At 38.5% G+C, this 27584-nt stretch overlaps 2 protein-coding genes across 2 annotated transcripts; one reads left to right on the forward strand and one right to left on the reverse strand.

Annotated features, from left to right (window-relative positions):
- The first annotated feature begins 74 nt into the window (after positions 1–74).
- On the forward strand, positions 75–5868 carry LOC145785075 (uncharacterized). The gene is made up of 4 exons (XM_082596777.1): positions 75–195; positions 4263–4394; positions 5102–5245; positions 5685–5868. The coding sequence occupies exons 1-4, from the start codon at positions 163–165 to the stop codon at positions 5781–5783; spliced, it is 408 nt and encodes a 135-aa protein (XP_082452903.1). The 5' UTR covers positions 75–162; the 3' UTR covers positions 5784–5868.
- Positions 5869–7665: 1797 nt separating this feature from the next.
- Positions 7666–27355, reverse strand: LOC145785122 (endophilin-B1-like). Its single transcript, XM_082596823.1, has 8 exons — positions 26684–27355; positions 20338–20479; positions 19841–19969; positions 16950–17176; positions 15593–15682; positions 13999–14096; positions 11211–11388; positions 7666–10917 (listed from the first exon to the last, which is right to left on the reverse strand). The coding sequence occupies exons 1-8, from the start codon at positions 26777–26779 to the stop codon at positions 10810–10812; spliced, it is 1068 nt and encodes a 355-aa protein (XP_082452949.1). The 5' UTR covers positions 26780–27355; the 3' UTR covers positions 7666–10809.
- Between the last annotated feature and the right edge of the window lie 229 nt (positions 27356–27584).

Genomic DNA, 27584 nt, shown 5'->3' on the forward strand with positions numbered 1-27584 from the left:
TGATTACAAAACTGAAAATGTTTTTGGGAATTATGATGTTGAATTTTTGTAAAGCTTATCTCTTTTTTGATGATACCTTATGCACATCATTGGTATATGTAAGGTTTTCCTATTGTTCAATTTCTTTAACGAATGTACTCTTGTTGAGTGTTGACAGAGAACATGGAAGAAGATTTAGTTAATGTTCTAAATAAGGTAGGTTTTCAACACTTTCTTTGCTTGGTAAGTTGGTTAAATACAGAGGTGGGCACCCGCTACTTTTAAAGTAGCGCGCTACTCGCTACCGCTACCCGCTACCTATTTAACTTAAATAGTTGTCTGCTGAAAAGTCATGTTATGTTTTCAAGCCGGTTGCAGTGTTTACTGGTCATGTATTTTGTGTCTTTACTCTGATGGCATGTGTTATGATTGTCGACTGCATGGCCAAGGGGCAAGAGAACCTACATGACGTTCTGAAATTTACAATAACTTCTGTAACTTGAGTATTTACTCATTCGAACAAAGTAGAAAAGCAAATAAATTTCACATTTTGTTTGTTTTCCATATCTTTATCCTACATTGCGGGAAAGCGGACTTGAGCGCTATGCATCGGTGTACGCCTTCCGACGTACACCTGACCCACGCTGCAGCCGAATGTCTGTTTCCGGTTGTCTACTAGGGTGGGCCGTTTTTGACTTTTTTTTGAAATTCAAAAACGGCTAGTCATAAAAAGTGGCACATGCATGAAAAAATTACGTGTGCAAAATTTCATCAGTTTGGGGGTGCATCTTCTGCCCCCGCAGGGGGGTCAAACTTTCAATTTTTTGAAAAAAAATAGGAAATTTCACTTTCCGTTTTGACATAATTTTTTTTATAATTTTTCCACTGGCTAGTTATAAATTGTAAGTGGGATGTTATCAGAACTTTCCTATGTAAAGGCATGTTCAAAGCTTAAGGTTTACTGCCCCCGCATTGACGACCAAAATGCTGAAATTTCACCAATTTGAGATGCTATTTTGTCATTGCTCAATAAACAAACTTGTCGCAAAAGGGCAAGATGGTGTTAACGCTGTACGCTCATTTATGTTCTGTCCACTAACTTTGCAGGATGATACGAACTGACAAACCATAAGACGTAGTCTTGCTTAAACTTAAAGCAATAGTAGCCTACGTTTGATCAGTTGCAGCTATAAAACGCAACCTATAATTTACTTCAGAATAAAATCAATATGATCTGCAGGTTCCGTAAATGGAATGTACTGTACAGTTCCACGTGAATTGTTATCATGATTTTGTTTACACAAATTTGTCATTTACAAACATTTACAAATGTTTTCAGAATGGGCATAAAACGCATTCCTGTATATTACTTTGTTGAGGATATTGGGGGTTTATTCGATAGCTTCTGAGCAGAGTGTATAGACTTTTAAAGAAATGTTTTGGGCCATTAGTGAAATTGCTTTCCTTTATAATGGCAAACCATACTGGAATATAAACATTCATAATAGCCTATAGTCCACACATTCCACCAATACAGCTGACGCGTTAGATGCAACATATAAACGTAGAATTCTATTGGCTGTGTTCAACTATCTTGAGTGGTTCATCATACCTGGACTCCTATATGCGAAATGAATTGATAAATCTACAATTTTCACTGCTCTTTGCATGTGTAGAAGATATTTTTGGTCAGTGCTGAGGTCATTTTCATCAATTTCAATCCCTGGTGCAGGAACTGCTTTATATTTTACAACATCTAGTTGTGTGACTGTGGCTAGCTGCTTTATAATGGGCCTAGTGAAGCTATCAGGTCTGCTAGTATTGCCAATATCTTTTATAAGATGCCTAAGAAGCAATTCATTACTATGGAGTAGGCATATTAACCATTGAAGTGGAATTTGGAAATGATCTTCCAGGAGCTTTATCACGACGCCTTTTTGACCTGTGTTTATTGCGGTTCCATCGCATCCAATTGCCATTACATTATCGTAGCTAATTTTATTGGATCCAAGATATTCAAGAATCCCGGTAGCTACTGACACACTAGATCCGTTGGCTGCAGTAAAATGACCAATGAAATGAAAACTTGGCTTCTCAAGTAAAGTAATGTGTTCTTCAACTGCGAAATGTTTTCGAAGTGGCCCAGCAATTTCATTTTGCTTGATGGTTTAATCTTTTCGGCCATCAAAATATATGCTTTGCCAATTTATGCACATGATATGCCTACTTTCCATTTGAGTTGTAAACCTCATTTTTTTTCTCGCTCTTCTCACTTTGCTTTTATCTATGACTGATTGAGATTCGCTATCCGTTACAACTCCCGCATCTTTTAGAAATGATGAAGCAGTAAGTGCTGCAGACCTATCTGAAATACCAGTACGATCGCATGATTCAGCAAATACTACTAAACTGGAAGTAACCTTGCTTTTTCTATGGTTTTTCGAGGCAAAACTGGGTGATAATCAAAATCTTCGCAGCGTTCTTCATTGGATGACAAAGTTTCTGAGCTTCAATAAGAAGTTAAAGGTGTTTTAACCAAAGCGCTACTTGTGCCTGCTCCTGGGTCTTCGAACGGAATTGTTCTTATCTTGCGACTCTCCTCGGAAAACGTTTAAAATTAGATTTTGTGGCCGATTTATCATGTTTATCAATCACCACTATGCGAGTTGTTCTTTGATCAAGAAGGAACTGTTGTTCTGTAACAGGGACACGATTTTCCTGCGGACAAGTACATTGCAGAAAATTGGAACACTTTGGCTACAACAACCGATTTCAAATATTTTTACTTTGCAGATTCTTTCATTTGGTCCAAATTTTGCAGAAAATTCAGGCCCACCTCTAGAATTTGACTTCAAAAGGTTATTCTTTTTTTTTTATAATTCTTTATCATAAATATGTAGGTCTATTGATGTTCGTACCTCATTCGTAACACCCTGCAATCCTGCATAGTTAATGGACAGAACATAAATGAGCGTACAGCGTTAACACCATCTCGCCCTTTTGCGACAAGTTTGTTTATTGAGCAATGACAAAATAGCATCTCAAATTTGTGAAAATTCAGCATTTTGGTCGTCGATGCGGGGGCAGTAAACCTTAAGCTTTGAACATGCCTTTACATAGGAAAGTTCTGATAACATCCCACTTACAATTTATAACTAGCCAGTGGAAAAATTATAAAAAAAATTATGTCAAAACGGAAAGTGAAATTTCCTATTTTTTTTTCAAAAAATTGAAAGTTTGACCCCCTGCGGGGGCAGAAGATACACCCCCAAACTGATGAAATTTTGCACACGTAATTTTTTCATGTATGTGCCACTTTTTATGACTAGCCGTTTATGAATTTCGAAAAAAAGTCAAAAACGGCCCACCCTATTGTCTACTCATGACTTAAATTTAGATTACGAATTTAGATCAATTACTCAAAATCGATCACTGGGTAGAGGCAATTATCGTTAAGTTTCTTGCCCAGAGAAACAACAGCAAGTGCGGGTGGTTGGAATCAAACACGCAGGCTCTCGACTGCGAGCCCAATGCGCTAACCACTCGGCCACTGCTGCCGACACATTCATGAAGTATCAATTGGTAGGACTGTAACCTGGGGTGCCAAAGCCCTAATAATAACTCTAACATTAACTGGAGAAGGGCAAGACGCCTTGGACTACTTTGGTTTATCGTTAATGTTTTCACTACAGTCATGATCAAGTTTTGTGTAAGAATCTGAAATGAAATAATGTTTATGTCTTTTACTCCCATGCAGTCACCCCAATAGTATTTGCTGTATGGCAGTGTGACTGTGTTGTAATAACTGTTACAAACTACGCTTTTGTGGACTAGGGACGGTACATTACGGGACGCGCAACTCCGTTGTTCCTTCAACATTAGAAGGGTCAATTGCCAATTTGACATTTTTTTTACGCTTTACTGCAGGCTTGATTTCTACTAAAAACCTTAAATTACTTTAAAACCAACTTAACTCTTCTTATATAACCCATAAAAAGTAAAATATTTTGTAAATTAAAAAAAAACGTAACCCTTCTAGTGTTGCGGATAAGCCAAAAGCGGATGAAGTTTCGCATCCCTATGATCTACAATCCCTATTGTGGACTATCCTTTTCAAAAATCTGAGTTGCAAAAATGTATTTGAATGTGTTTTGCAAAACTTCATGAAGTTAATACAGGCAACGTAGCCTAAGATATTTGCCTTTATGAAAATGTAACCTGGCTGCTGCCTTATTATTGCAACATAGCTTTTCATCAACGCATAATCTCTCATTTTTGTTTAGTTTGATGATACAGAAAAGAGTTTGGAAAGGATAAAAAGTCAATTGGAAAGTGATTTTTTTAAACATCTTCAAGAAAACAATCCTGTGGACGGCACTGAAGACAAAGCATCACTTTTGCAGAAGTTGAATGAAGTAAAATTTATTTAGACCAATGGTTCCCAACCTGGGGGTAATATGCAATACTTTGGGGGGTAACGCGTCACCACCATCACGCTAAAAACTAAATGTTCTCCATTACGAGAAATCACTGCAAAAACTTTTTACCTGAAGTGTGATCTGCAGTAACTAACAATGGTTGCCACCAGTGGAAGCTCATACAAAAGGCTGCAAAGGCTTTTGTTTGTGACGTCGCAATGCATTTTGTATTTTTAAGACATATATATAGGTTTTGGGGGTTACAACCCCCCCCTTTGGCACGCGTGTGACGTCACGATATTGAGAATGATGCTTTCAGTCTAAAAAAAAATTGCCTAATTTTAAACAAAATTGCATTAAAAGAGCGAGTTTTGCCAATACCAAACATTCAAACATCTCAGCCAGGAATTAGCAACAGGAAAACACAGAGACTTAGCTTTACTTCCGAAAAATGCCGAAGAAAACATGATCTTATCCTTTTGCTATGCTACCGGACAGCACCATTTTACAGGAATATTCGTACCCACATTTTTGTTGAAAATGCTCTCAGAATGCACCAAATTCGAAGTAATTTTTCAAAATTTTCTGGGGGAGCCCCCCCAGACCTCCCGCCGTTGGGTGGTCAAAACCCCCCCCCCTTTCAAAATTCCTGGCTACGCTACTGCTTTTAACTACTTTACCCTGTTGCATTGTGTGCGCCACAGGTCAAGCAAGATTACTCTGACATCAAGAAAGAAGCACTTGAGCTAGGAAATCGGCAACGTGAAATGGCTGTGGCTTTTCAACAGCAACTTTCATCCACCTTACCAAAGCTACAGGCTCTCACCGATAAAGAAGCCGCCTCCGCAGTGAGTACATGATTGAAATGGTGATAAACTTACATTGTCTTTATAAACTCTGCACACGAACTCTACATTTATCGCTATCTAACGGATGGAATTCATAAGCAGCAACACCAACATTAATAATTTTCACTGTAAATCTCTCTGACCGAGCCTGTGTCGTCAGTGGTTCAAAGCCTTTGCAAAGACCTCTGCTATCTATGTCATATATTGTTTTTTTCGTTGTGATGGTCAGAAATAAAAACGAATTGAACTAAAGTAGGCTGTGCGGCATTGTCACGTTTAAACTCAAAAGAGGCTTTGTCTCGTCTGGGTGTAAAGACTCCCACAAGCGATCGTGGCGAGAATTTAAAAAACTGATCGTAGATTGAAGTAATCATGCCATGCATAACTGAACAACTTTGTATGTGATGCTTTTGAACGTTGACTGATTTTTGTTCAACAGAATTCTTCAGAGGCTGCTGCTACCGCCTTGAATTCTCTGACCGAACAAGCGGAGATTGCTGAATCATTGACGAAGAAATTAAAGAATGAACGAACATAAGAGCGCCTGCTGCCCTAGCCGTGTTGATCGCATGCGCGAAAATAGTGATTTCGTGGACTTGCGGAAGATATTTATCGTTACACTTTTTCCGTTCATTGACCGTTTGTACATGTTGATTCAATACAAAACGGACCAAACTCTTTCGTTGGACTATAGCAGAAAACTGCACATGGAATATCCTGGTAGTTTAGCTGAACTAGTGTAAAGACAGCGCTGCAGCAGACGGGATTCAAACAATTAATGCTATTAATACTGCAAAAAGTGCTCAATGCCAAGCCGAGCGAATTAAATCAAATAGTTATTCCTTACACTCACAGCCTGTTTCACCCCAAAAGGTGGATTTCGATTCCCACCCTTGCCATCATTATTTTTTCTTCTGTATTACAAAGTTCAAAGCAAAAATCAACTCTGGCTGAGTTCCAATAGGGTCAAATGACTGCAGTCAGTTGGTTCATAATCAAAATTGTCCTTGTCTAACGGTCAAGACGCTCCATGTACTGCAGCGACCTGCAGATTATAAATACACCCACAATGTTATGAGGCAGGTCCATCTTAATTTAACACATTAACTTTTCTGATAAAGATGTATGTTAATGGGGTTGGTTTTTCTTTCAAAGCTTAGCGACTATAGTCCAGTGGCGTACCGTGACCACTTTGACAGGGTGTTCAGTGACGGCAAAGCAACAGCGGGGGGTCTGGGGGCCTCCCCAAGAAAATTTTAAAAATTAACATTGAATTTGGTGCGTTCTGAGAGCATTTTCAGCAGAAATTCTGAACATGAACAGACCTTACAAAAATAATGTTGTCGGAATGGAGAAGAATACAAAATAGATATTTATTTGACAGCGCCTATTGAATGAAAGACTTAATAATATCAAACATTAAGTTGCATTTCTAAAGTCACATACTTCAGTTCAGTTTTTATTTCCGACCATCAAAACGAACAATATTACTTGTCATAACACAGCAGGAGTCTGAAAAAACGTTAATCCAACAAGCTAAAACTTGCTATTGCCTGGGATTCCCCCAATGACGCGCCAAGGTGTTCAGATCAGCGAGTGAACAGCCGGCTGAACTAAAACCATTGCTGTTTTCGCTGCCTTGTGACGTCATTTTTCTTAATTGTTTATTTTAAATAGCACTCGCCAAGCTGTCAGTGCACACCCAGCCTAAAGGTAATGACCGAAAAAAATTAAAGGCAATGACCTCAAACGTTGGAGTATTAAAATTAGAAGGGAACGAGTTTTGCAATTGAAAAGAAAGCAATCAGCATGCAGCAAGATGTTAGAATATCATAAAAGTAAAGAACATCGACAACCGATGGAAATTTTCTTTTTTTCTGGATTTCTTGGGGTGTTCAGTGAACACCTTGAATATACGCCACTGCTATACTTCCAAGCAGCCTACATTTAAGTGTACACAAATTATCCAATTGTAACACAGATATTTTCATGCGTGGCCAGACTTACCCCTGACCAGTGATACTTTGCTTATGTTGCCTACGTAAATATAAACAATGTTTGAGTACAACCACTAGATAACTTTGGCCACTACCCAAGTTTTAAGCTTCATACAATCCGAACGCTGAATTTCGTCAGTTGCTGGAGCTAATTGGTGTTTGATCTCATACTTTCTTGCTTCTGGGTTTCTATTTCCTTGTCGTGGTTTTATAACAGAATTAAAACAAACTTTCAATAAATTACCTAACCCACCGATACAACAATTTCAGAAAGTTTTTATGGTAATTTTGCTATGGAGGAGCGCAACGGATCCTGACGAACTTTAACCTCAAAACTTTGTCAATGCTTGAGACACACACGAAAACACTGATCGATGTTTGCATCGACGAATCTACATCGGGAAGTAAACCACACTCTTTGAGCATGAACCTATTTATTGAACGCAGTTTCTTGTCAAACAAAACCACATAACCAATTGCCAAAATTTAACTAAACTATTGCAATTCTTGATATGAAGTTATAATTAAAATTACAACGCAATACACTAGTTTTGACTTTGAAAACAGCATGTCATGTATTAGAAAAAGTAATGAATGTCTGGATCTACCAACCTACATAGGCTACTATGGGAGAAAAGTGTCGATTTTTGCCAGCATAAAGAATAAAGATACATTTGGCTAAATTTTGCACGGTAATTAAACTGTAATTCATCAAATGGCAGCCAGACAAAACACACAGTTAAACTACATTGGCAAGCTTTAGAAGAGCTGTGCGCTGCATACGAGAAAATGTGTCTGCATCGCAATCAATGTAGCAAATAATTTGATCTAGAAGCAAGCTGCCCAGCAATCACAAGCTTTTCGTGTTATACCGTTTCAACATTTGGAGATTTTTAAAGTGATGTAAAAAGAAAAGATTGTGTTTTCTGGATGAATACCATGTATTAAATCAATGCACAAATATTTTTATCACAAATATGCACAAAAACGATCAAGTTTATCATTTTTGAAAAACCTAAGAGTGATTGCTACTATTGGGAACTCTGAACAGCATTTATCAACAAATATCACAAAAAACTCAGTATTCGCCAAGTCGTTGCATGCTCACAGATAATTCCATAAACTAAGCATTGTGCACTTGGGTCTCGTAAATATGATAGAACATAAGCACAAACACGGCACATAGATTGACTGCACAATCATACATGTATGAAATTATGATACCCACCTGCCACCTCACACTTAGCTGATGGCAATGATACAGGCCAGTTCTCTACTATGCCTGCCAAGCTGTGGCATCATAGAATGGAGTGAGTAGTGTATTAAAACCAGCACGGTACAGAACTCGGTCACAACTAGCCAACAAAAGTTACCATTGCTGAAACGTTGTCATGCCTTGAAACGATGTAACAATAGCGACTTTTATCCTTAGTTTTTGTCACGAAAAACATCAAATTAATAGCAGTGATAGCGGGGAAAATTTTGAGAATTGAATCTGCAATAAGACGAGAAGTAATGGTTTTTAATGAGCTCCATTCAACAAATGCTTTGTACAAACAATAAGCTTTAAAAAAAAAATTAACAAAAGTGAAAAAAAGTGATAGAAAATTCAACGTAACCTCACGCGATCAGCACATCTGCTAAATCTAATATTTTTACATATTTTTTTACGCCAACTGACGCTTCAATAATGTAAATTCAAATAATACTTAAAGTTAAACGGCACCTCTCTACAATGACGTCAATATTAAACACAAAACATTTCAAAAGATGGAAAAATCTATTCTGACACAAGTGATATCATGGCTTTGTTTGCTGCAGACTTTTCCAACGTTTGGTAACTGTCTGATTGAACGTTTTTAACTTAAATTTTTCTACTGCTTCCCCAAGCCAACAATAAACTCTCATTTCAGAGACTGATTGTGGCATTTAACAACCCAATGCACGCACCAGCTCATAGAGCTAGTCATGCCCTAGCTCCTTGAAACAAAATAAATCTTTCTAAACCATACTATTTTTTTACAACTTTCAAGCTATATTTGCAACAAACTGAAAAACAACGATGAAAGAAACACAGCGTGGGTCCCGAACAGTAATATTCCCAACATCAAAATCCGACATTTTTACATTGATTCGTCTGCAGACGTTGAATCAATGTAAAAATGTTGGATTTTGCTGTCTGGGTTGTTACTATGGTATCATAGTTATCATATGCCAATGCGTTTTTTGATTGCAGGCTCACGATTTTAATTTCTTAACCCAATGGGGAAGTGTTGGTACCCTACTTCAAAGGAGGATTATAATCAGGCATGGGAATCGATAGTGAAAAAGTAAAGAATATTCCGATATTCGATAGTGCCAAAAAAAGTAAAGAATTAACCGATTTCGATACTAGAAAAAAAAGTAAAGAATAAAGAATGTAGTAATCGATATTGAAAAGAAAAAAATATTCCACCACTCTTTCTGAATGCTCAAGGCAGTAACAAATTGAAAAAAATTCAAAGAAGTGAAAAATACTTCCCACTCAAAGGACTAGGAGTAACAAAACATAGTTTTAAATGCAGTCATGCAATAATAATCCTTCTGAGAAGAATCACCACCACAGTTTTAAATGCAGTCATGTAATGTGCCTAACTGCTGAAGCAAGCATTACCATTTTCTCAAAGTTGGAATCAGAGAGTTGAGTACGTGTTGGGCTCAACACCCTCTTACCCGATGAAGGCCGATGAAGGCAATGTTGTATTGTACATTATGAAGGGCTTGTACAAATCCTTCGGTAATTCATCATCAGTGTTGCACCATGAAAGCCACAAGTTTCTTATAGACTTGGAACCTTCTGCTAATCTCTTTTTTGCTCTCTCTTCAAATCTCCAGAAAAACGAATTTTTCTATACAACTTCAGAGTTAGAACTCATTTCAGAACAAGAGGCTTGGGTTTGTTCAAATTCCAGAAGGGTATTTTGAACCAATGTTATAATTGCACCTTTTTCAACTTCAGGAGTCCAATTTAGACGGAAATTTGGGTGAAGAGCAACAGCAATCTTAAAATACGAAGACAAAGTCTGCCTAATAAAAATGTGGAATTCGGTTAATATTTTACGTTATTTATTTGTAAACTTTACAGAAAAGTATCGAATATCGGATTCAACGCACAAAAAAGTAAAGAAGAGCAGCTAATCGATACTTATTTGAAAAAGAAAAGAAAACACGGATTCGATAGTGACAAAGAAAAGAATAACGCTACCGAATATCGATTCGTAATCGATAGTCCCAACCCTGATTATAATGGGATACAATTGCACATTGAAATATCCAACATTGTTGCCGAATTTATCTCCAGTATCAATAAATAATAAACCAGCATTTGTTTGTGTTGGTTTCGTTTCAATATTGTGTCAGTAACTTTCAATTAACAACACACAGTCAAATTTATCACATACGTCTAAACTTTTTTAGGTCGAGACTGCACTAAGCATTTTCAAAGAAAATTGCTTCTTTCAAACGTCGCCAGACGTTACACCAACGTAGAAACATCGGAGTCGTTTGGAGTAACCAAAGACCAACGCGTCACTGGAGAATGTTAACGTAGGTAGTTGGGACTTTCCCTTTATTGGTACCACGTCGACCCATCATCCAGTCAGGCGATAAACCAGGAACTTCTTGAACGTAGATGATCTGCAAGATAACGTTACTTTGAGATAAAACAACGTCTAGGAAAGCTTTCGTAAAGGTCCCAATGCAGAAGCACAATTCATGCCATCAGCAAGCCTCGGCTGGTTACCAACCATGGATTGAGGCACGGAACCATTTCACAGAAAAACAGAGACAGTGAGTTGATTTTGTGTTATATTATACGTTTTTGATTTTATATCAAGAGCAAAAGCACAGCAATCATTTCTATTGTTATCACTTCAACCGTCTAACGACGTTGAAGTTATGTAGCAGCCTATAACATTCGTATTTTCTACCTCATCAGCTAGAAGGGAAAGCTCTGTGGTGTCAGCAGCATCGTAGTCATACAGCACCCTAGCTTGCTTCGGCGGGGAAATCGAAGCAGAAGTGGCGGTTTCCCCGGAAATATCGCTCACTGGTACTGCGGAACGGTTGGCCCCGACTCGATTGAAGATGGGCGACGGCTCGGTGCTCCTGCGAAATTATTCAATAACGAGTTGTTTTTTGTCGTGTTCAAGCTTACCTTTAGTAGCTGAGGATTTTTATTAAGTGGAGGGAAAAGCAAGGAAGACAATCTTCGTGTCCACTAGGGTGGCTCTTATTTGGCAAAAAATGAAAAAAATTTGAATTTTGTGTGGGACACCCTTTTAAAAGGTGAGGTTGTCAGAAAAAATAACTCCTGCAAAAAATTTTTGAATTTGAAATTGATTTAGAGGTGGCCCTCCCCCCCTAAAGTTTTGCTCCCTCCTCCAAAATACCAAATCTGCATATCTCAAAAACTGCTTGAGCTAGAGATACGGTTTTTGTGTCAAAAGATGCAGAAAGCATGATTTCCTATATGCTTTGTGAACAGTGATTGCGTCTATCTTGAGTAGAAAAGCAGTTATTTAGAAAAAACCTGTTTTCGGTATTCTAGCACAAAACAGTGCTAAACAAGTATTGTGGCCCAAGCTATTCAATAAACAAAGTTCATAAACTAACCGGTAAAACTGGTAAAGCAATAAACGAAATAAGTATTCCTAAACTTTAATGCATTCATGCATAGCTAAAATGCCCGTTTTGTATCATATTCCTTGGAGAAACTCCTGAGCGTGGAATCCGCTTTCAAGCTTCAGGTGCTATGCATCGCACTTGTTGGATGGCAAAGGCGATTTATGCAAAAAGCTTGGTGTGCATTTATGGTATCTGTCCGAAGAAATGGTTGGACTAGCCTTGTTTGACTCTCGATTGTCTGTGGAAAGTAAAAAGCTAATGGTGGCAACCATGTTAGATGAAACAGGAGAACGTCCACCAAGGAGACCAAGCATCAAAGTAGATGCGTTTCTTAGCAATAAGGGTCTAGAACAGTATTGCACCTCTAATTCAAAATGGCTTCTTCAGCTGTTGGGTGAAGATGAAGCAATAATTATACTTTCAAAGGATCCTGCTCATTGGACTGAAGATGGTGCATTTATTCAAGCTTTACACATGGCAAAGGGACTTTCAGTAGTCAATGACAGAGCAGAGAGAGGAGTTGCTCTAAGTCTAATCCAGGATTTTAACAAAATCTTAACTGAAGATGAGTACCAACTTCAGTTTCTTTTGCAAGTTGTTACTGAACACAGAAAACTGTTTCCAAATTCCAACAAGAACAATATTGTCTATTCTTCTTCGTTTAAACCTTCTTTGTTACTCCAGGGGTCAAGGGCTCTGTCTTTTACCACTCTTGGGCAGTGGCGATGCGGTTTAGATGCTTGAGCAGGTGTCGAGCAGCAATCCTTTGATTCGTCCATTGATTCGTCATCCAGTTCAAGCAGACCACGCACACCATTTGGCGCAGTTACAGATGGTGTGGTCTGTGGTTTGTTCCTCTTTGCCACACTCACAGATTGCGGATGGAGCCATCCCCAATTTGTGCATGTTGGTGCGAAATAGTCTGACTCCAGTAGGCTAGCCCAGTACGCAGGCGGTTGAGCCGCACCCAGGCCTTCCTTGGCAAATTATGCATTCCGGTTGGATGGGGGCTGGTGTCGGAGATACAACTTTAGAGTCTTGAGGAGTTCTTCTTCCACTCTGAGCTCCATTTGTTGTTCTCCCAGGTAGCCGCGCTGATGGATTGGTCTTCAGCGGTTTTCATCAGAAGTTGTGCGTCACATACAAATGGGTGTCTCGATTTCAGTTGCCGAGGATGCTCGATTGCTCGCTCACAGACTCGTAGAGATTTGAGTGGAGCAAGTGGTTGGGGTTCGTAGTGCGGCGAGAAAGAGACAGGATGGCTTCTTCGCGACGAAACTCAGCTGGTTGGTTGCCTGCAAGGACAGGGAAATTGTCCAATGGTGTAGGTCGCAGACATCCTGTCACGATGCGCAAGGCAATATGTGAAATATTGTCGATAATATCGCTTCTTCCAGTATGATACTGACCAGAATTACATTTTGATATGAATATCGTTACCAGTGTTTCCTCTAAGGTGAAAAAATTAAGACAAAAAAACGAAATTTTGTAGACGGTTTCGTGGTCACAATAAAGGTTGTAAAATCAAGATTTGGTCAAAGGCGTTTTTTCCAAATAACTGCTTTTCTACTCAAGATAGATGCATTCAATGTTCAGAAAGCAGATAGAAAACCATGTTTTCTGCATCTTTTAACACAAAAACTGTATCTCTAGCTCAATTGGTTTTCGAGATACGCAGATTTGGTATTTCGAGGGAGGGCACAGAACTTTAGGGGGGGAGGGCCACCTCTAAATCAACTTCAAATTAAAAAAAAATTTGCAAGAGTTATTTTTTCTGACAACCTCACCATTTGAAAGGGTGTTCCAAGCAAAATTCAAAAACTCAATTTTAAGAGCCACCCTAGTGTCCACCTTCAGGCATGTCTTTAGGTGTCTTGCTGAAGACACAACTGCACGCTCTTGAAGGGTATCGAACCGACGCTCTTTCGAGCATCGTACCAGGGCTCTCGCCACGCGACTACGCAATTGTCGAAAAATCATTTTGATTCACGTGACCTTACAACGCATTAACTGTGCAGAGCGCAACCGTCACTTTCTAGGTTAAGTCATCGAGAAGTCAGAGGCTTGACATTTTGCACTGAGCCACCTCACCTCAGCTGGTCTTGTAAGTCCTTCATGTATTGGTAGCACTTCGCATAATATTCCGTCTGCGCGTCTACAAACTCATTCAAACTTCTAGAGTGGTGCGCCTGCAACACAAAGACATCAGTTTAACCCTGCTAAGCAGCCGCTACATGCTAAGGTTACGCCATGTATATTGTATAGAGAATTAGAGATGCTATTTTTCGCATCCAGGCTGACGTCTGGTGGTTGAAGATAAGTTAGAGCGGGAAGACAAGGAAGTCAATCTTTGTGCCCAACTTTCAGTAGCCTGACATTCAGTGTCTTATCAAAACCTTTCCGAAGTTCGTACCAGGGACAGTTACCACTCGGTTAAGTAGTCGACAGTGCATGCTTCGAAGTTGGGAGAAAAAGATGGTAATAATTCTGTATTGCCGCGTGTGTCAAGCACACAAGAACAGTGGCAGCAAGGCTGCGATGCTTTAAAGCATCATTGTAACCATATGACGTTGTAACATCATTGTAACATCATATACATCATTGTAACCATCATTTATTGTAACCATATGACGCACGGGTGCGTCTTCTGTTCTGCTCCAATCAGATCCGCATCATAACCGACAGCAAAAATGACGGATTAAAGTTTTCTTGAATGTTTTTTATCTTGTACTGAAGTGCGCTTTCTAATTTCATTTTGAGTTTTCCTTAAAGTCAGTTCGATTGCAATAAAATACAGTTTAATCTTTTCTGGCAACACATTCAAAACGATACACTGGATTTTCAGGCGTCTCGCTACCCCCAGAAAAGTAGCTCGCGATCTCCAGGTTGAAAACCCCTGGCTAGGGAATCTAATGATGCCTCTTGTTCAGTAACCGTAGGATCGTAACCCAAGCCCTTGTAAAAGTGTCATGGGTTGAAGCAGCTTGATTCAAAATTGAAAGTAGAACTCTTGAAGTAGAACTCGGTTGTTCAAGATCTTTTAAAATATATTTATATTCTGGGTAGGTCAGTGATTTTTAAGTTGCAGTGCAGAGTATTCAAGCCCTACTGGTAATCTAAACTTAGTCTTTCTGCGTTTTAAAGGTTTACGAATAACACAATTCCAACTACATTTTAACGTGAAGCTACTCCATAAGGATCTGCCAACAATCATGGAGGAAATCACGCGATTTTTTAAAATCATTTTTCTCTTTCAGCAGAAGTTTGGTTTGATTAGAATTCTTATTCTGGGACTGAAAAAGCCTGTGATAGGTAATTCCTGCAGTTTCGCATTCTTACTTTGGTAGTTGCAGAAACGAAGTGAAAAAGAGTAAAAGACAACTGCTGCTGTGGCAATGTTCACAGTGGCTTTCCATAAACGGAACTAAAATGTAGATACATTCCAGTCTGAGCACTTGGCAAACAATCCAGCATTGTTGTCACTTTTGCATTGTTTCAGCATTGCTAAAAGGCAACTGTTGATACTTGAAAAAAGCAATTCTATTGGAGTGTTGTGCACACGTTTGCACACAAGACAGTTTCCCAGCTAGGAAACACGTCCTTTTTAAAATGATTTAACCTTTCCAAACGTTAAATTAATGTGAAAAAAAAGGAATTCTGCTAGCTGGGCCAGCCCTATACTTGCCTGTGTGCTGCTGACGCCTTCAAGGAGAAGTCTTGTGATTTCTTGCTGTCTGTCAAAGTCCGTCTGTGCAACCCGCAATTCACTTTCCGCCTGGATGAGTTTTCATACAGCAAATCAGTCCCTTTTTACATTGATTCAACGTCTGCCGGCATTGAATCAATGTAAAAAGAGGCAATTTTCTGGACTCTAGTCAAGCAATTACAAAAGTATAAACGTGTTTAGTTTAGTGTCGTTAAAGCAATGCAAAACCAGATTCTGGGAGTATAACAAAGCTGCAACAGATGTTAGAATATTTCTTTGGCATCTGGCATCTTTCCAAATGCAGTTATCAAATTAAGACCACAATTTCCAACATTAGAAAAACCCACAGGGATAATCGCTAAGATACGAAATGGAGTTCAATTTTTTACAGTAACTCTACATTGACAGACAAAAATTTACGCAAAACTGCATTTTAATGCGGAAATCCATCAGGCTATTAAAAGACGATTCATACAAGATTGCCTGTCAAAGCAATCTATTCAGAATTAAGAAATCTGTTTATTTGAACATTCCTGTTTAATAAACGTTACATAATAATTAACACGATGATTTTTTTTCTCATGTAATTCCATATGGATGTGTATTGCGTAACATGTGTGCATATCTGAAGCAAATAAATAAAAATATTGCCAACTACGTTATAGAAAGACGTCGCAACATAAAACACAGTAGAAAAAACATTTATATATATAACAGAATTAAATGTTTGTACTTTGAATACTGAAAAGTTTGGGTGTTCATCAGGACAATTATCGTTTCTAGCACTAGTTGCTACGTTCATCTGATGAAATTGAAAGTAAAATTAACAACAAACAAGATGGTTTATTGCTTCACTGACGTTTCGCGCACCATGACAATGCGCATCCTCAGAGCGAATAACATACAAAATAAACTTTCACCAGGTTATATACTGCAGTGCGATTGAAGGCAAGAAAAAATAAAATAAAAATAAATAAATAAAAAATAAAAATGTTTGTACTTTGTGAAGTGGAAAACGAAAAGACAAATTTGAAACTAGTTAAAAGCATTACAGTTGATATCTAGTACGTTGCCGCATCAAATGTAGCGAGCCTGTCAACATGCCGACCCCGTTCGATTACTTGCGATATGACAAGCGTTTCATTCCACAAAGGTTTGTGACCATGCAGTAGGTAGATAATTGAGGAGGCTCTCCCACAAGATGGTGACATGCATCACAGTGTCTCTCCATGGTACCAGAGAGACACAAATGCAATCGGTTGGTAAACTGGCAACCATCGTTAGAGTCAACTCGTTAAATTATGTTCAAACTACAATGGAATTGAGTGTATCTTACGTTCTGTCGACTTTCTAGTGTTTTGGCCTTCTTGGCGCGACTCTTGCAGGCATCAAGGTCAAGTCTCTTCTTCTCAAGAGTTTTCCTCTCTTTCTGGATGGTCTTGCAGTCTCCCTCCAAAAAGTTGTTGAGAGGATGCAGGAAATTCTGCATGGTAGTCTGAAGAAATGTTTGCTCCGCTTGTCCTAGCTTCATCTGCGTTTCACCAGTCTTCAATAAAACTCCTCCTGAAATTCGAAAAAAAGAAGAAATTCGGTGTTTTTTTATTGCTATAAATATTCTACCAGCTTATTGAAGACAATACTAAAAACATCAAAAAGGTCAAAACTTTGATTCAATGAACTAGAGTGCTACACAGCGTGACGCATAACACACCATCGCAGTTCAGTAACACTCTTGCAACAGCAACAACTTTTTTCTTGTAAAAATGCGAATTATATACTAAGCTTTTACAAAGATCGGGATGCAAAACGAAAAATATCAATTTGAACTTGAAGCCATTAGATTTAAATTTTTGACGAAGTTGAAATCTCAAAACGATTTCAAGGGAATTGTGGGTTGGAATCATCCTTTCTCTGATTGCTGAATTTTGTGTGACAATCTAGTCGTAACCTTGCATAACTTCCACGTAAGAATAAGTATCAAATGCACTACTGTACCAGTGTGCCAGGCAATAAGCAAGTTAGCCTCATATTACGTGACTCAACGTTTGCAAGCCGGCTGATTTTCTAGCGGGGCGTGGCTTGAAAGCAACTCAATGGCATCACATCAAAGAATTTTACATAAGAATGGCGACCACAAAGTAGCTAAGAAAGCGTTTGCTTGTTTCATGCAAACGTGTCAAACACTAGATGAGCATAGAGCAGATGCAGAGTCAGCAAAACTGCTCATTCTTACATCGCTTCAACGTCTGGTTTGGAGAATGACGGAGCAAAAAAAAAACTTGTTAAAAAGTCTTTTGCAATTAGTGGAAAGGGTTTTAGAATAAATTTGAAGAATGATGTAATTTATTATTGCTCAAATCGATCACGTCACATGACATATTCCAATACACCACAGTTCATTCATGTACAATTGTACAAGGAAATAAAAGCTGAACAGCTGAATTATTAATAAACAGCCAATCAGCAATCCTTAAGAAACAGACAAAGAGTAGCACGTAGGCTGCTTATTCAATTTTTGCATGGAAGCTACCAAATTGATCAGAACACAACCTATTTGCACAATGCACATAACTTGAAACGTAGGTGTGGCATATATAGATTGTTTGTTCTGTAGAATAATTTCGGAAAATTAAATGCTCTCGAAAGTTTGAAATCAGAACTGCCTTTTTCCATATATTGGACTTGAACCGGTTTTAAACCAAAGACAAAAACTCGGTCCCGGAGGTTGGGGTTGTAAAGTTCCTCTCGTCGTTATCTGTAAACAACTCTGCTCACAAGGAAAAATATGCTGCAGACCAGAGAAAAGTTGTAAAGTGCTGTTACAAGCGCCCCACCGTTGAACAATCATCATTTCTTTGCCTTGCCAAGCCGAGATAAATCTGGAAGGAGGTAAATGAACGAAGGCAACAACTGTCAGGCAGCTAGCAAATGTTTCAAACAGGTTTCACCAAACAGTGGAAGCACATTCTTCTTCTTGCGGCTTAGCAAACTGTGATTGATTGTCTGCCACGTTTGTTATTATCCCGCATAAAACTCAAGGTAATGTAATCATTTCAAACTGCTTGCTGTGAATGGAATTAAACAACTCACAAGATAAAGCCAGCTAATTCACAAATGCAGTTGCAGTTGACATTAAGCAGACATCACATGACATTTCATCATAGGGCTTGTAGCTCGCTGTATTAAAGTTTAATTTCGTTGCTGATTCCATGTCTAGCAACCCAGACAGCAAATCGACTGATTTGCTGTCTGTGAATGTTACGTCATCATATCACCGCGAGTTTTGATTGTGTGACGTGTCATTGTGATGAAAATTTACAACATCAAGTGTTCCCTACAAATTTGAATAATTTATTAGACAGGTCAAAAATACGACTTTTGAGATAAAGCAAGTTACTGTTAAGTCCTTTCAAATTGTTTAATTACATCGTGTGTTATAGCGAAATTAAGCGGTTTTTAAATCAAATTTTGCATGGAGGCAGGCATTGACCAACATAATTTTGGTGAAACAACATATTTAATTTAATTTCCACAAGATGTGACTTAACCAGTTCTACAAATTATATACATCTTCAATTATGATTTCCGTTTTATTTCCATTGTGGCTCCCATTCAGGTTAGTCATTGGCAGTAGGCTCCTATATTAGAAACGGGATTCTTCAGGTTGTCAGTTTGGAAATGTGATAACCATTTAGAATAATATTTCAAATTCATTAACTCAGTTGCTAAGAGCATTTTGCACCTCAAAAAGTTCACACATGCCGCTGTGACACATATATACACACGAGCACTGAGCATTAATGACATCATGGCGGTGCGCACTACATTAAAGCAAGCCCATTAAAGTGAACTTAAATTATTTTTAAGAATTTCAGCAACTCACAATCTAGATTCAACGCTATGCAGTATGCATAAATGGAAGAAAAAAGTTTTGAATGTTGTGTAACCTGCACTAGTGCACCATTATATGGAAAAAGTGTTGATGAAATCTGAAAAATAGTTTAAAAAACTGAAATGTTAAGAAATATTTTTGTAAACGCAATGGAGAGGATTGATCAGTGAAAAGATTGAACAAACTAGTTTCAAAAGAGCACAAAAAACACTCTAATACATGCATCTCTCCAAAATAACTGTTACTCTTTTAAAGCTTTAGACACCCCAGACAGCAAACTAACTTAAAAACGGTTGATTCTTTGTCTGGGACACAGTTCACTGCAAACAACTGACCATACGATGTCCCAGGTCCAAAATCTTTTCCTGCTTCCACCATCGCCACTCCCAACTGCTCGAAATTGTTCAGACGATCTGGCGGCTTGCGATCAAGTTTCAAATAAACAAAATCTTCCATACGGGAATCTGCAATAAGTGAACAGGGAACTATGAGTTGTAAAACAGGTATATATATATATATATTCCTTTATGATATAGGTTTGGGAGAGAATTAATTTTGGAATACCACTACATGCCAGCAAAAAAGACAATCTCTGAGGTATTGCTGTGGCACTCCTATGTGATATTTTGCAAACTGTATGACGGATTTTTACAAAAACATCTAAAACTTTAATCAACTGATTCGCAATCCCAACAAAGTTGATTCCTTAGCAATCTCAGCTAGCAAAAAATGTCACGTTAATTTTTCATTACTGCATATCTCGAATAGTCATACTTCAACTAACGAGGCATTTGACAACACCCATAAAATGATCAGAAGAGAATCGACATACTGGGATTTGGTTGCAATGCAATTTCTGTTTGACTTTTCAATCGTTCTGTCCAATGCTTGGTTTTGTCATAGCGTAACTGCAAGTTTTCAAAATTGGCATCATACTCCGTTTTTTCTGCACTTCCCAATTTTTCTTCAGTGTACTGAAATAAAAAGCCAGATTAGATGAGCCCTCAAAATGTACTCACATGTATTTAACTCCACAATTCACTAGCTTACTACCTTGGAAATTTGGTTGATAGTTTTTCAAATATATATTTAAAAAAAGCATATACGAATGTGTTGTCACAAATGCAAAAGTATATATCATATTAAATCAATTACAAATTAAACATTAAAGTGCATTACCCAAACTACATAAAATGAGTTTCTCTAACTGAGCAATATTAAGTTACTGCATCATATATATATATATATAAAGTATATATACACACTGTAATTATTAATTACATAAACACTTAACTATCAAAAAAACATTTGATCTTTAACCTTCGTCCGGCTGCATGGGTACAATTGTACCCATTCCAATTTTAAAATACGACAGTCTTTTTTCTAGAAACCCGAGAGACCTGAAACTTCCTGACATCTCTACATTTCTGTGTTAGATTATGCAGACTAAATGTCGGCAAAAAATCTTTACACGTTACCGAGATTTAGGGTCGAGTTGTTTTTACACCCTTAACAGGCGGTATGGGTACAATTGTACCCTTGCACATTGTGTATCTAAATAATGCCAGTATACATAACACAAAGACAATTTTTTGAATGTTGAATGAAACAGAGTACAGAAATGATTTATTTGACACAGAAATATGAAAGAAAACTTAGTCGAGATGGGTTTAGTCAGTGTCATAAGTAATACACTTTGTTTTTGTTATGGAGTGTTCGTCGCACACAGGCTGAACGCAAGCCACGCAGCCTTTCCTGATTTTACGTCGTTTTTGTTTCTGATCTCTGCAGACATAGCAACTGCCAACAATCGGTGTAGCTCCTCGATTTCCATGGGGTTCTTTGGGGTTAGCTTCTGCCCCTTCTGGCGGTGTCGCAATGGGCCGTCCTAGAACCATTTCCACTGCAGCTCGAAGGAAGTGGTTTCTCATCATCATGCGGTTGGTAGTGCGAGCTTCCACTGAAGGCATACATAGCTGTTTCGCAAGATCTTTCAGGAACTTTCTCCGTTGGTCCTTTTTCCTAAACACTGGCTTGTGTTCCCTGTAGATGATAAACGACGCTAAGCCAGTGACGTCGATCATGTTATAGAAAAACGCCAAAGGCCAACGCAGTGTCCGTCGTTTTACTGTGTATTCACCCAGCATTTTGTCCATTGTGTCCACCCCCCCTTTGGTTTTATTATAGTACGTGATGATCTCTGGTTTGCTTGATTGTGTTGCTTCGACTTCTCCGGTCATGTGCATGGATGATAGAAGCACAACTGATCTGTTTTTCTTTCGCACATATGAACAGACTGTTGCATCTCGATGGTAGGCGAAATTGGTCGAGTGAAGTGCTCTTTCCTTGCCAGGCTGCATGTTGCTTGACAAAAACCTCTTGTTTTTTCTGACTGTTCCAACTAAAGTCATGTCCCAGGTGTTCAATACTTTAGCTAGCTGCATACCTGTGAAAAAATTATCGGTGGTGACATTTCTTCCAGAGCCTTTATACAAACAGACCAGGTCCAAAACTGTTCGCTCACCAACATTTGTTTGTCGGGGACCATCTATTGGTTTTCCAGTATAAAGCTGACCATGCAGCGGGTAGGCGTTTGATGCATCACAAGCCCAGAAAACCTTGATACCATATTTAGCTGGTTTAGATGGTATATACTGTGTGAATTTGGTATGTCCTCGAAATGGAAACAATTGTTCATCTATCGTGATACATTCATGTGGCTTGTAGGCTCTCTCCAAATTTTTATTCAGCATTAGCCACAGATCTCGTGTTGGTGCAGCTTCATCTGTTTGCACACGCTCTGCACGTGTATTATCGTTGTCAAATCTGATAAATCTGAGCATCAACTTGAAGCGGTCACGAGACATAGCTGCACGTATAAGAGGCAAAGCATCTACTTTCCACATATCTTCCAGATTCTCTTTGTTATTCCTGTGTACACCAGCAGCAATAAGGATGCCAATAAATGCACTGAGCTCAACTTCAGTAAAGGGCTCGAATGTTCTTAGTGGTGGCCGTTCAGAAGCATTACGAAATCTTTCTGCGAGATTGTTGTTGAAAGCTTCATAAACTCTTCTAGCCTTTCGATTTGTTTCTCTTAGTATGATGTCACACATCTCTGGACTCATGATGGATTTGAACAGCTCTTTTTCTGTAAATAGATTGCTGGTTGCTGCAGGACCACCTCTTTGTCGTAGGATGTTACGAGATCTTGTTTGGGCAGTTGGCAGCGGATCTCTATGCCATTCGGTTTCATCCTTAGCAATCCAAATGCTATCAACATGTTGAGACATGGCATGGACATCTTCAACACTCTCGTCTGAGTCGTATTCTTCTTCCTGTTCTACCACCATTTCTTCTTCAATGTCGGACGCTTCTTCAATGCCATCATCTGCTTCTGGTATGTAATTTTCATCGTCAGATGCAACATATGCGCCTTCCTCATATTCAGAATCAGATTCTTCAATCATACGCCTCATTTCATCGACCGTATATCTGAAAGGCAGCAAAAAAGTAAATAAATGTGTATAATGTTTCTTTGTGAAATACCGGTACTACAAAAGTAGGCTATAAGCTGGACACAAAATGATACTGACCTCAATAGTCGTGTTCTTCGATTATCGTAAATGCTAGATTCAGCATCACCATCACTCATGATTTCTTCACCAACCTTCCAAAACTTATAGCCTACAGTACAACCAATTTTCAATCTACAGTTTACACCTAACCAATTCCGGCAGAAAACTTACCAATTCCTACTAGTCCTACTCAAATATAATCAAAAACTCTAATACTGCACGTGCCTTGTCTTATCTAAGGCAAGAGACGAAGGGAGAGGAAACGAAGTGGAACGACTGGGATGACGATAGCTGATCGCAGGGGCAGAAAGGATGATAAAAATAAAAGGGGAATGGAGAGAGAACTGGTGCAGCAACACGTGCTATACTTCCCTAGAGCACAGTATTTAAACGCTCTGACCAATAAATACGGCATACCGTACAAAAAATATAACTAACTTGGAAATTTCAATGGAAAATGTACGTGGGTACAATTGTACCCATGCCGCCTGTTAGCGGTGTAAAAATATGCAGTCTGACAAAGGTTAATAATCGCTAAAAAGATCCATTAACGTTATACACACAGATCTATTTGGAACAGTTTTAATTACTCTGATAAATCCGGTGACAAAGCAGCATTATTGAAACATTATGTAAAATTCCACAACAGTGAACTAAAAAAGCCAAACAACCCAGCAAACAATACTAAGACATCGCTGAAGATAAATGGCTACATAAAATTAAAGCCACACTTAACATACAAAAATTGATCCGACCAACCACTTAGTCTGTTTTGTTACTCCCATGTCATCAGCAACCTCCGATCCCTGTAGTGTAGATTATTCAACCATGCCCATTCACACTTTATTCTTTTTGGTGTTATATCAATGTAAACTTATGGCAGTGGACTGGAATCTAACGTCTTGCTGAACGATTGTAATTTACTTGATGGATGATAATGTTCATGTGTTCTTGAATTTTGTACCAGTATAGTGTTGAAAATCGTGGCAGAACACCAGTTTAAGATTTAGGCTTGCAGGTTTTGATTTTAATTTTATGTAACCATCTTTTTTAAAATAGAATTTTATGCATGCTGATAATATCGGAGTTTGCTTTATTTGTTTGTTTTACGTATTTTCAAATTTTCTTTTTTACATGTGCTAGCTGAAGAAGATGCTATTACTATAGTGAAATCGATATAACACTAAGAGGTTAGATTGTATTGCAAATGCCAGCATTTGATGAATGTAAAATAGCAGTACCAACGTTATATATTATATATATTTAAAAAAATGTTATCTATTATTATATATATATACTGCTAGAAAACAATTATAAGACCGCTATAAAATGCACACCTGTAAAAGTGTAAAATCAAATGTAAAGTAAAATAAGGGAAATTGTATGATTTGCATTAACCCTTTCGCTGCTATAGGTATGTCTAGTCCCTGTGCTAAGCCCTTTTTTAGGAAAAAATATGCATTTTCAAATGAATGTACAAAAAGTACTACAAGAGCTTTTTTGAAATTTTTTTTTGTGTATTAGATTTAAAAAAAGGTTGGACTAATAAAAACAGGCAAAATTTTAGAGTTTTGCGCAGTTAGATTGTCACGTGACGTCATGGCAGCCATTTTGGATTTTTTCATTTTTGTGAAATTTGTGAAGAAAACGTTTTTTTTTGTAATGAAATGTAGTTAGAAAGTCTTTTTGCTTACTAAATATGGATAAAGATACACAAAACGAACAAAATCAATTACTGAATAACATTTAAAAAATGAAACTGGTAAAAAAAGTAATAAATTAAAAAAAAAAAAAAATTAGAAAAAAATATGCATTTCATAATGAATGTGAAAAAAATAAGCTCCTCTTAGAGCTTTTTGAAAATTTCTTTTATGTTTTAGATTTAAAAATAGGTTGAACTAATAAAAAAAAGGAAAATTTTAAAATTTTACTCAGATAGATTGTCACGTGACTTCGTGGCAGCCATTTTAGATGCTTCAATTTTTAGAAAATCTGTAAAAAAAAGTTTTTTTTAGTAAAATGTTGTTGGAATGTCTTGTTGTTTACTGAAAATGGATAAAAATACACAAAACGGACAAAAAAAACCATAGAATACCGTACCATGTAAAAAATAAAAGATACATTGAAAAATAGTTATAGTTTGTAGGCTACATAGTGATTGTAGTCTTCTATCACATAGGCTAATGCTTTTCAATAAATGTTTTTGCTTTCTTTCACAGTACAAACTTCAGGCTGTTGAGTTTGGTGAGAGCATAATTTGGACATTTACTCGTAGGCTTTAGGCTACGTCTAATGAATCTCTGTTTTTTCATCAGGTGCAGCCAGGCCCGGATTTAGGGAGGGGGCAGAGGGTGCAGGTGCCCCGGGCCCCCCTTTCGAAGGGACCCCCGACGTAGAAAAAATGTACTTTTGTGTTATTATTTTTTTCGGCCTTTGAAGTTTCTGCAAAAAGCTGTGCAGTGCTGGAATACTGCTACTGTAGGCTACACGTAGAGGTGGTTTTTCGAGCCGACGGAGCTAAAACAATTTTTGCACGGGGGCCCCCCGATCTAAAAGTGCCCCCGGCCCCCCATTAGCTAAATCCGGCCCTGGGTGCAGCTACAGAATAATCCAATTTTATGTGGTAAACCCTAAAACAATCTTCATCTGCCTGCAGGCCTGGCTGGCTTGGACAGTCAGGGCAAACTTGGGCGGACCATCAATGCGGCTACTTGGGCTGCCCATAACTAGAGTTCTTAATGGAAGTCAAGCGCCACCAGACTCTATTCGTTCAGCCCTGACGCCGACACACGCCCCGTCGGCCTAAGGCTACCAAGACAGGCATGGGTGCGCCTCAACCGTCTTCGTACGGCGTCGGGCTTTTCCGCTCAACCATGCACCAACGGGGAATGGCCTCTTTCTCCTCCTGTGACTGTGGTGCCGAGGAACAGACCGAAAACCACATCATCAATGACTGTTCCATCTTCAAGCCATCTAATGGAGTGGAAGGTCTGCATGTCATGGATGATGAAACCAAAGACTGGCTGCTCTCTAGTAGCCTTCCAGTGTAGTCCGGGAACATCGTAAATCTGGGGTGGTAAAAGGATAGAACCTCGGCCCCAGAGGCTCACACGACGACGACCGCCACCCTCTTCATCATAATCAGGAGACACATCCATGGATCTATCGTCAAGATGTAAATCATAAAAATCATTCAAATAACATTCCCCATCACTCCCCGGGCTGTCATAGTCAACATGCGGAAACGAAACTTCTCTATCAGCAATATCAAAATTGTCCTGGCTGTCTGTGCCAGCAAAAATCTGACCTACCGCTTCCTCCGTATTGAACCGACTACCTCGCGCATTGCTCCCCGACATTTTAAAGTTTGACGTTTTTAAACAGCTACAAATAACTTCTAGTGCATAGAAACAAGCCAAGCTGGCGCGTGCAAGTCAATAACTAGCTTTAACAAGGTTTTAACTGACTACCCGGTATTACCGGGTACACGCATTTCACCGACATGTTGCTATACCCGGTAACACCGGGTACACGCACTGAAAGGGTTAAGTGTGGACATTTCAAACAATTCCAAATGAAAAATGATTGACTATTCCTCACCTGCCTAGCTCTTGAGAACATTGTCGTAGCATCGTTTGTCAGTTGCCGCATGTCTGGCATGCTTATCCCAGGAATCTTTGGAACTCGAAATTCCATTTTAATTCATATAGGCTATTGATCTGACTATTGATCTTCAATAATTAGACTGAGTCACCATGAAAGTAGCATACAAGTGTAGCACAAAGACTAATAACTAAATATATAAAGAACGCCAGCTGTCACATTCGACAAAACAAAAAAGACAATGCATGGTAGAATTATAAAAATAATAATTTTATTCCAAAAATAAAAACAAAATAGGTCAATGCGTACTTTTCTTCAATGTATTAAGTGTTTCCACCTATGTTAATTACAGTACGCTAGTACCCAGACAGCAAAGTCTACCATCTTTAGTTTCTTTATATTGATCTGCAGTATTACTATCAAGCACCTAATGAAATAGACTTTACTGGGAATAGCACCTAAATGACCGTGCGCCACACCTAAATATCTTGATGTCACAGAGTGTGCACCTATTGTGGCAGGCACCTAACTGTCTGTACCTACAAGATGTGCTTTGGTTTCTGCTTTACTCAGTTTCACAGCTTTGGTTGGTTGGTTTTGAATCTTTATCCTCAGACTGATCAAGCCTTGATAAATTAATTATTGACCTAGATTGTTTTGCAATTCGCATAGGCCTACTTGCAGAGCCTTTTGACGCAGGGCCGGTTACCGAGATTAACAGAGTGAAATTTCCGATTGTTGAAGCCTTGTTGTTCGGGAATTATTCCATCTATTAGGTTCCTCTGAATGGAAAGCAGTCCTTATAATGCGTTGCTCAAGCACACACCTCGAGAGTGAACCAGCGCCACTTGATCTTGAAGCTTCTGCTTTCACGAAGTTACGCACTAACCAACTGAGT

The sequence above is a fragment of the Aplidium turbinatum genome, chromosome 16 (genome assembly GCF_918807975.1).
Source record: "Aplidium turbinatum chromosome 16, kaAplTurb1.1, whole genome shotgun sequence".
NCBI lineage: Eukaryota > Metazoa > Chordata > Ascidiacea > Aplousobranchia > Polyclinidae > Aplidium > Aplidium turbinatum.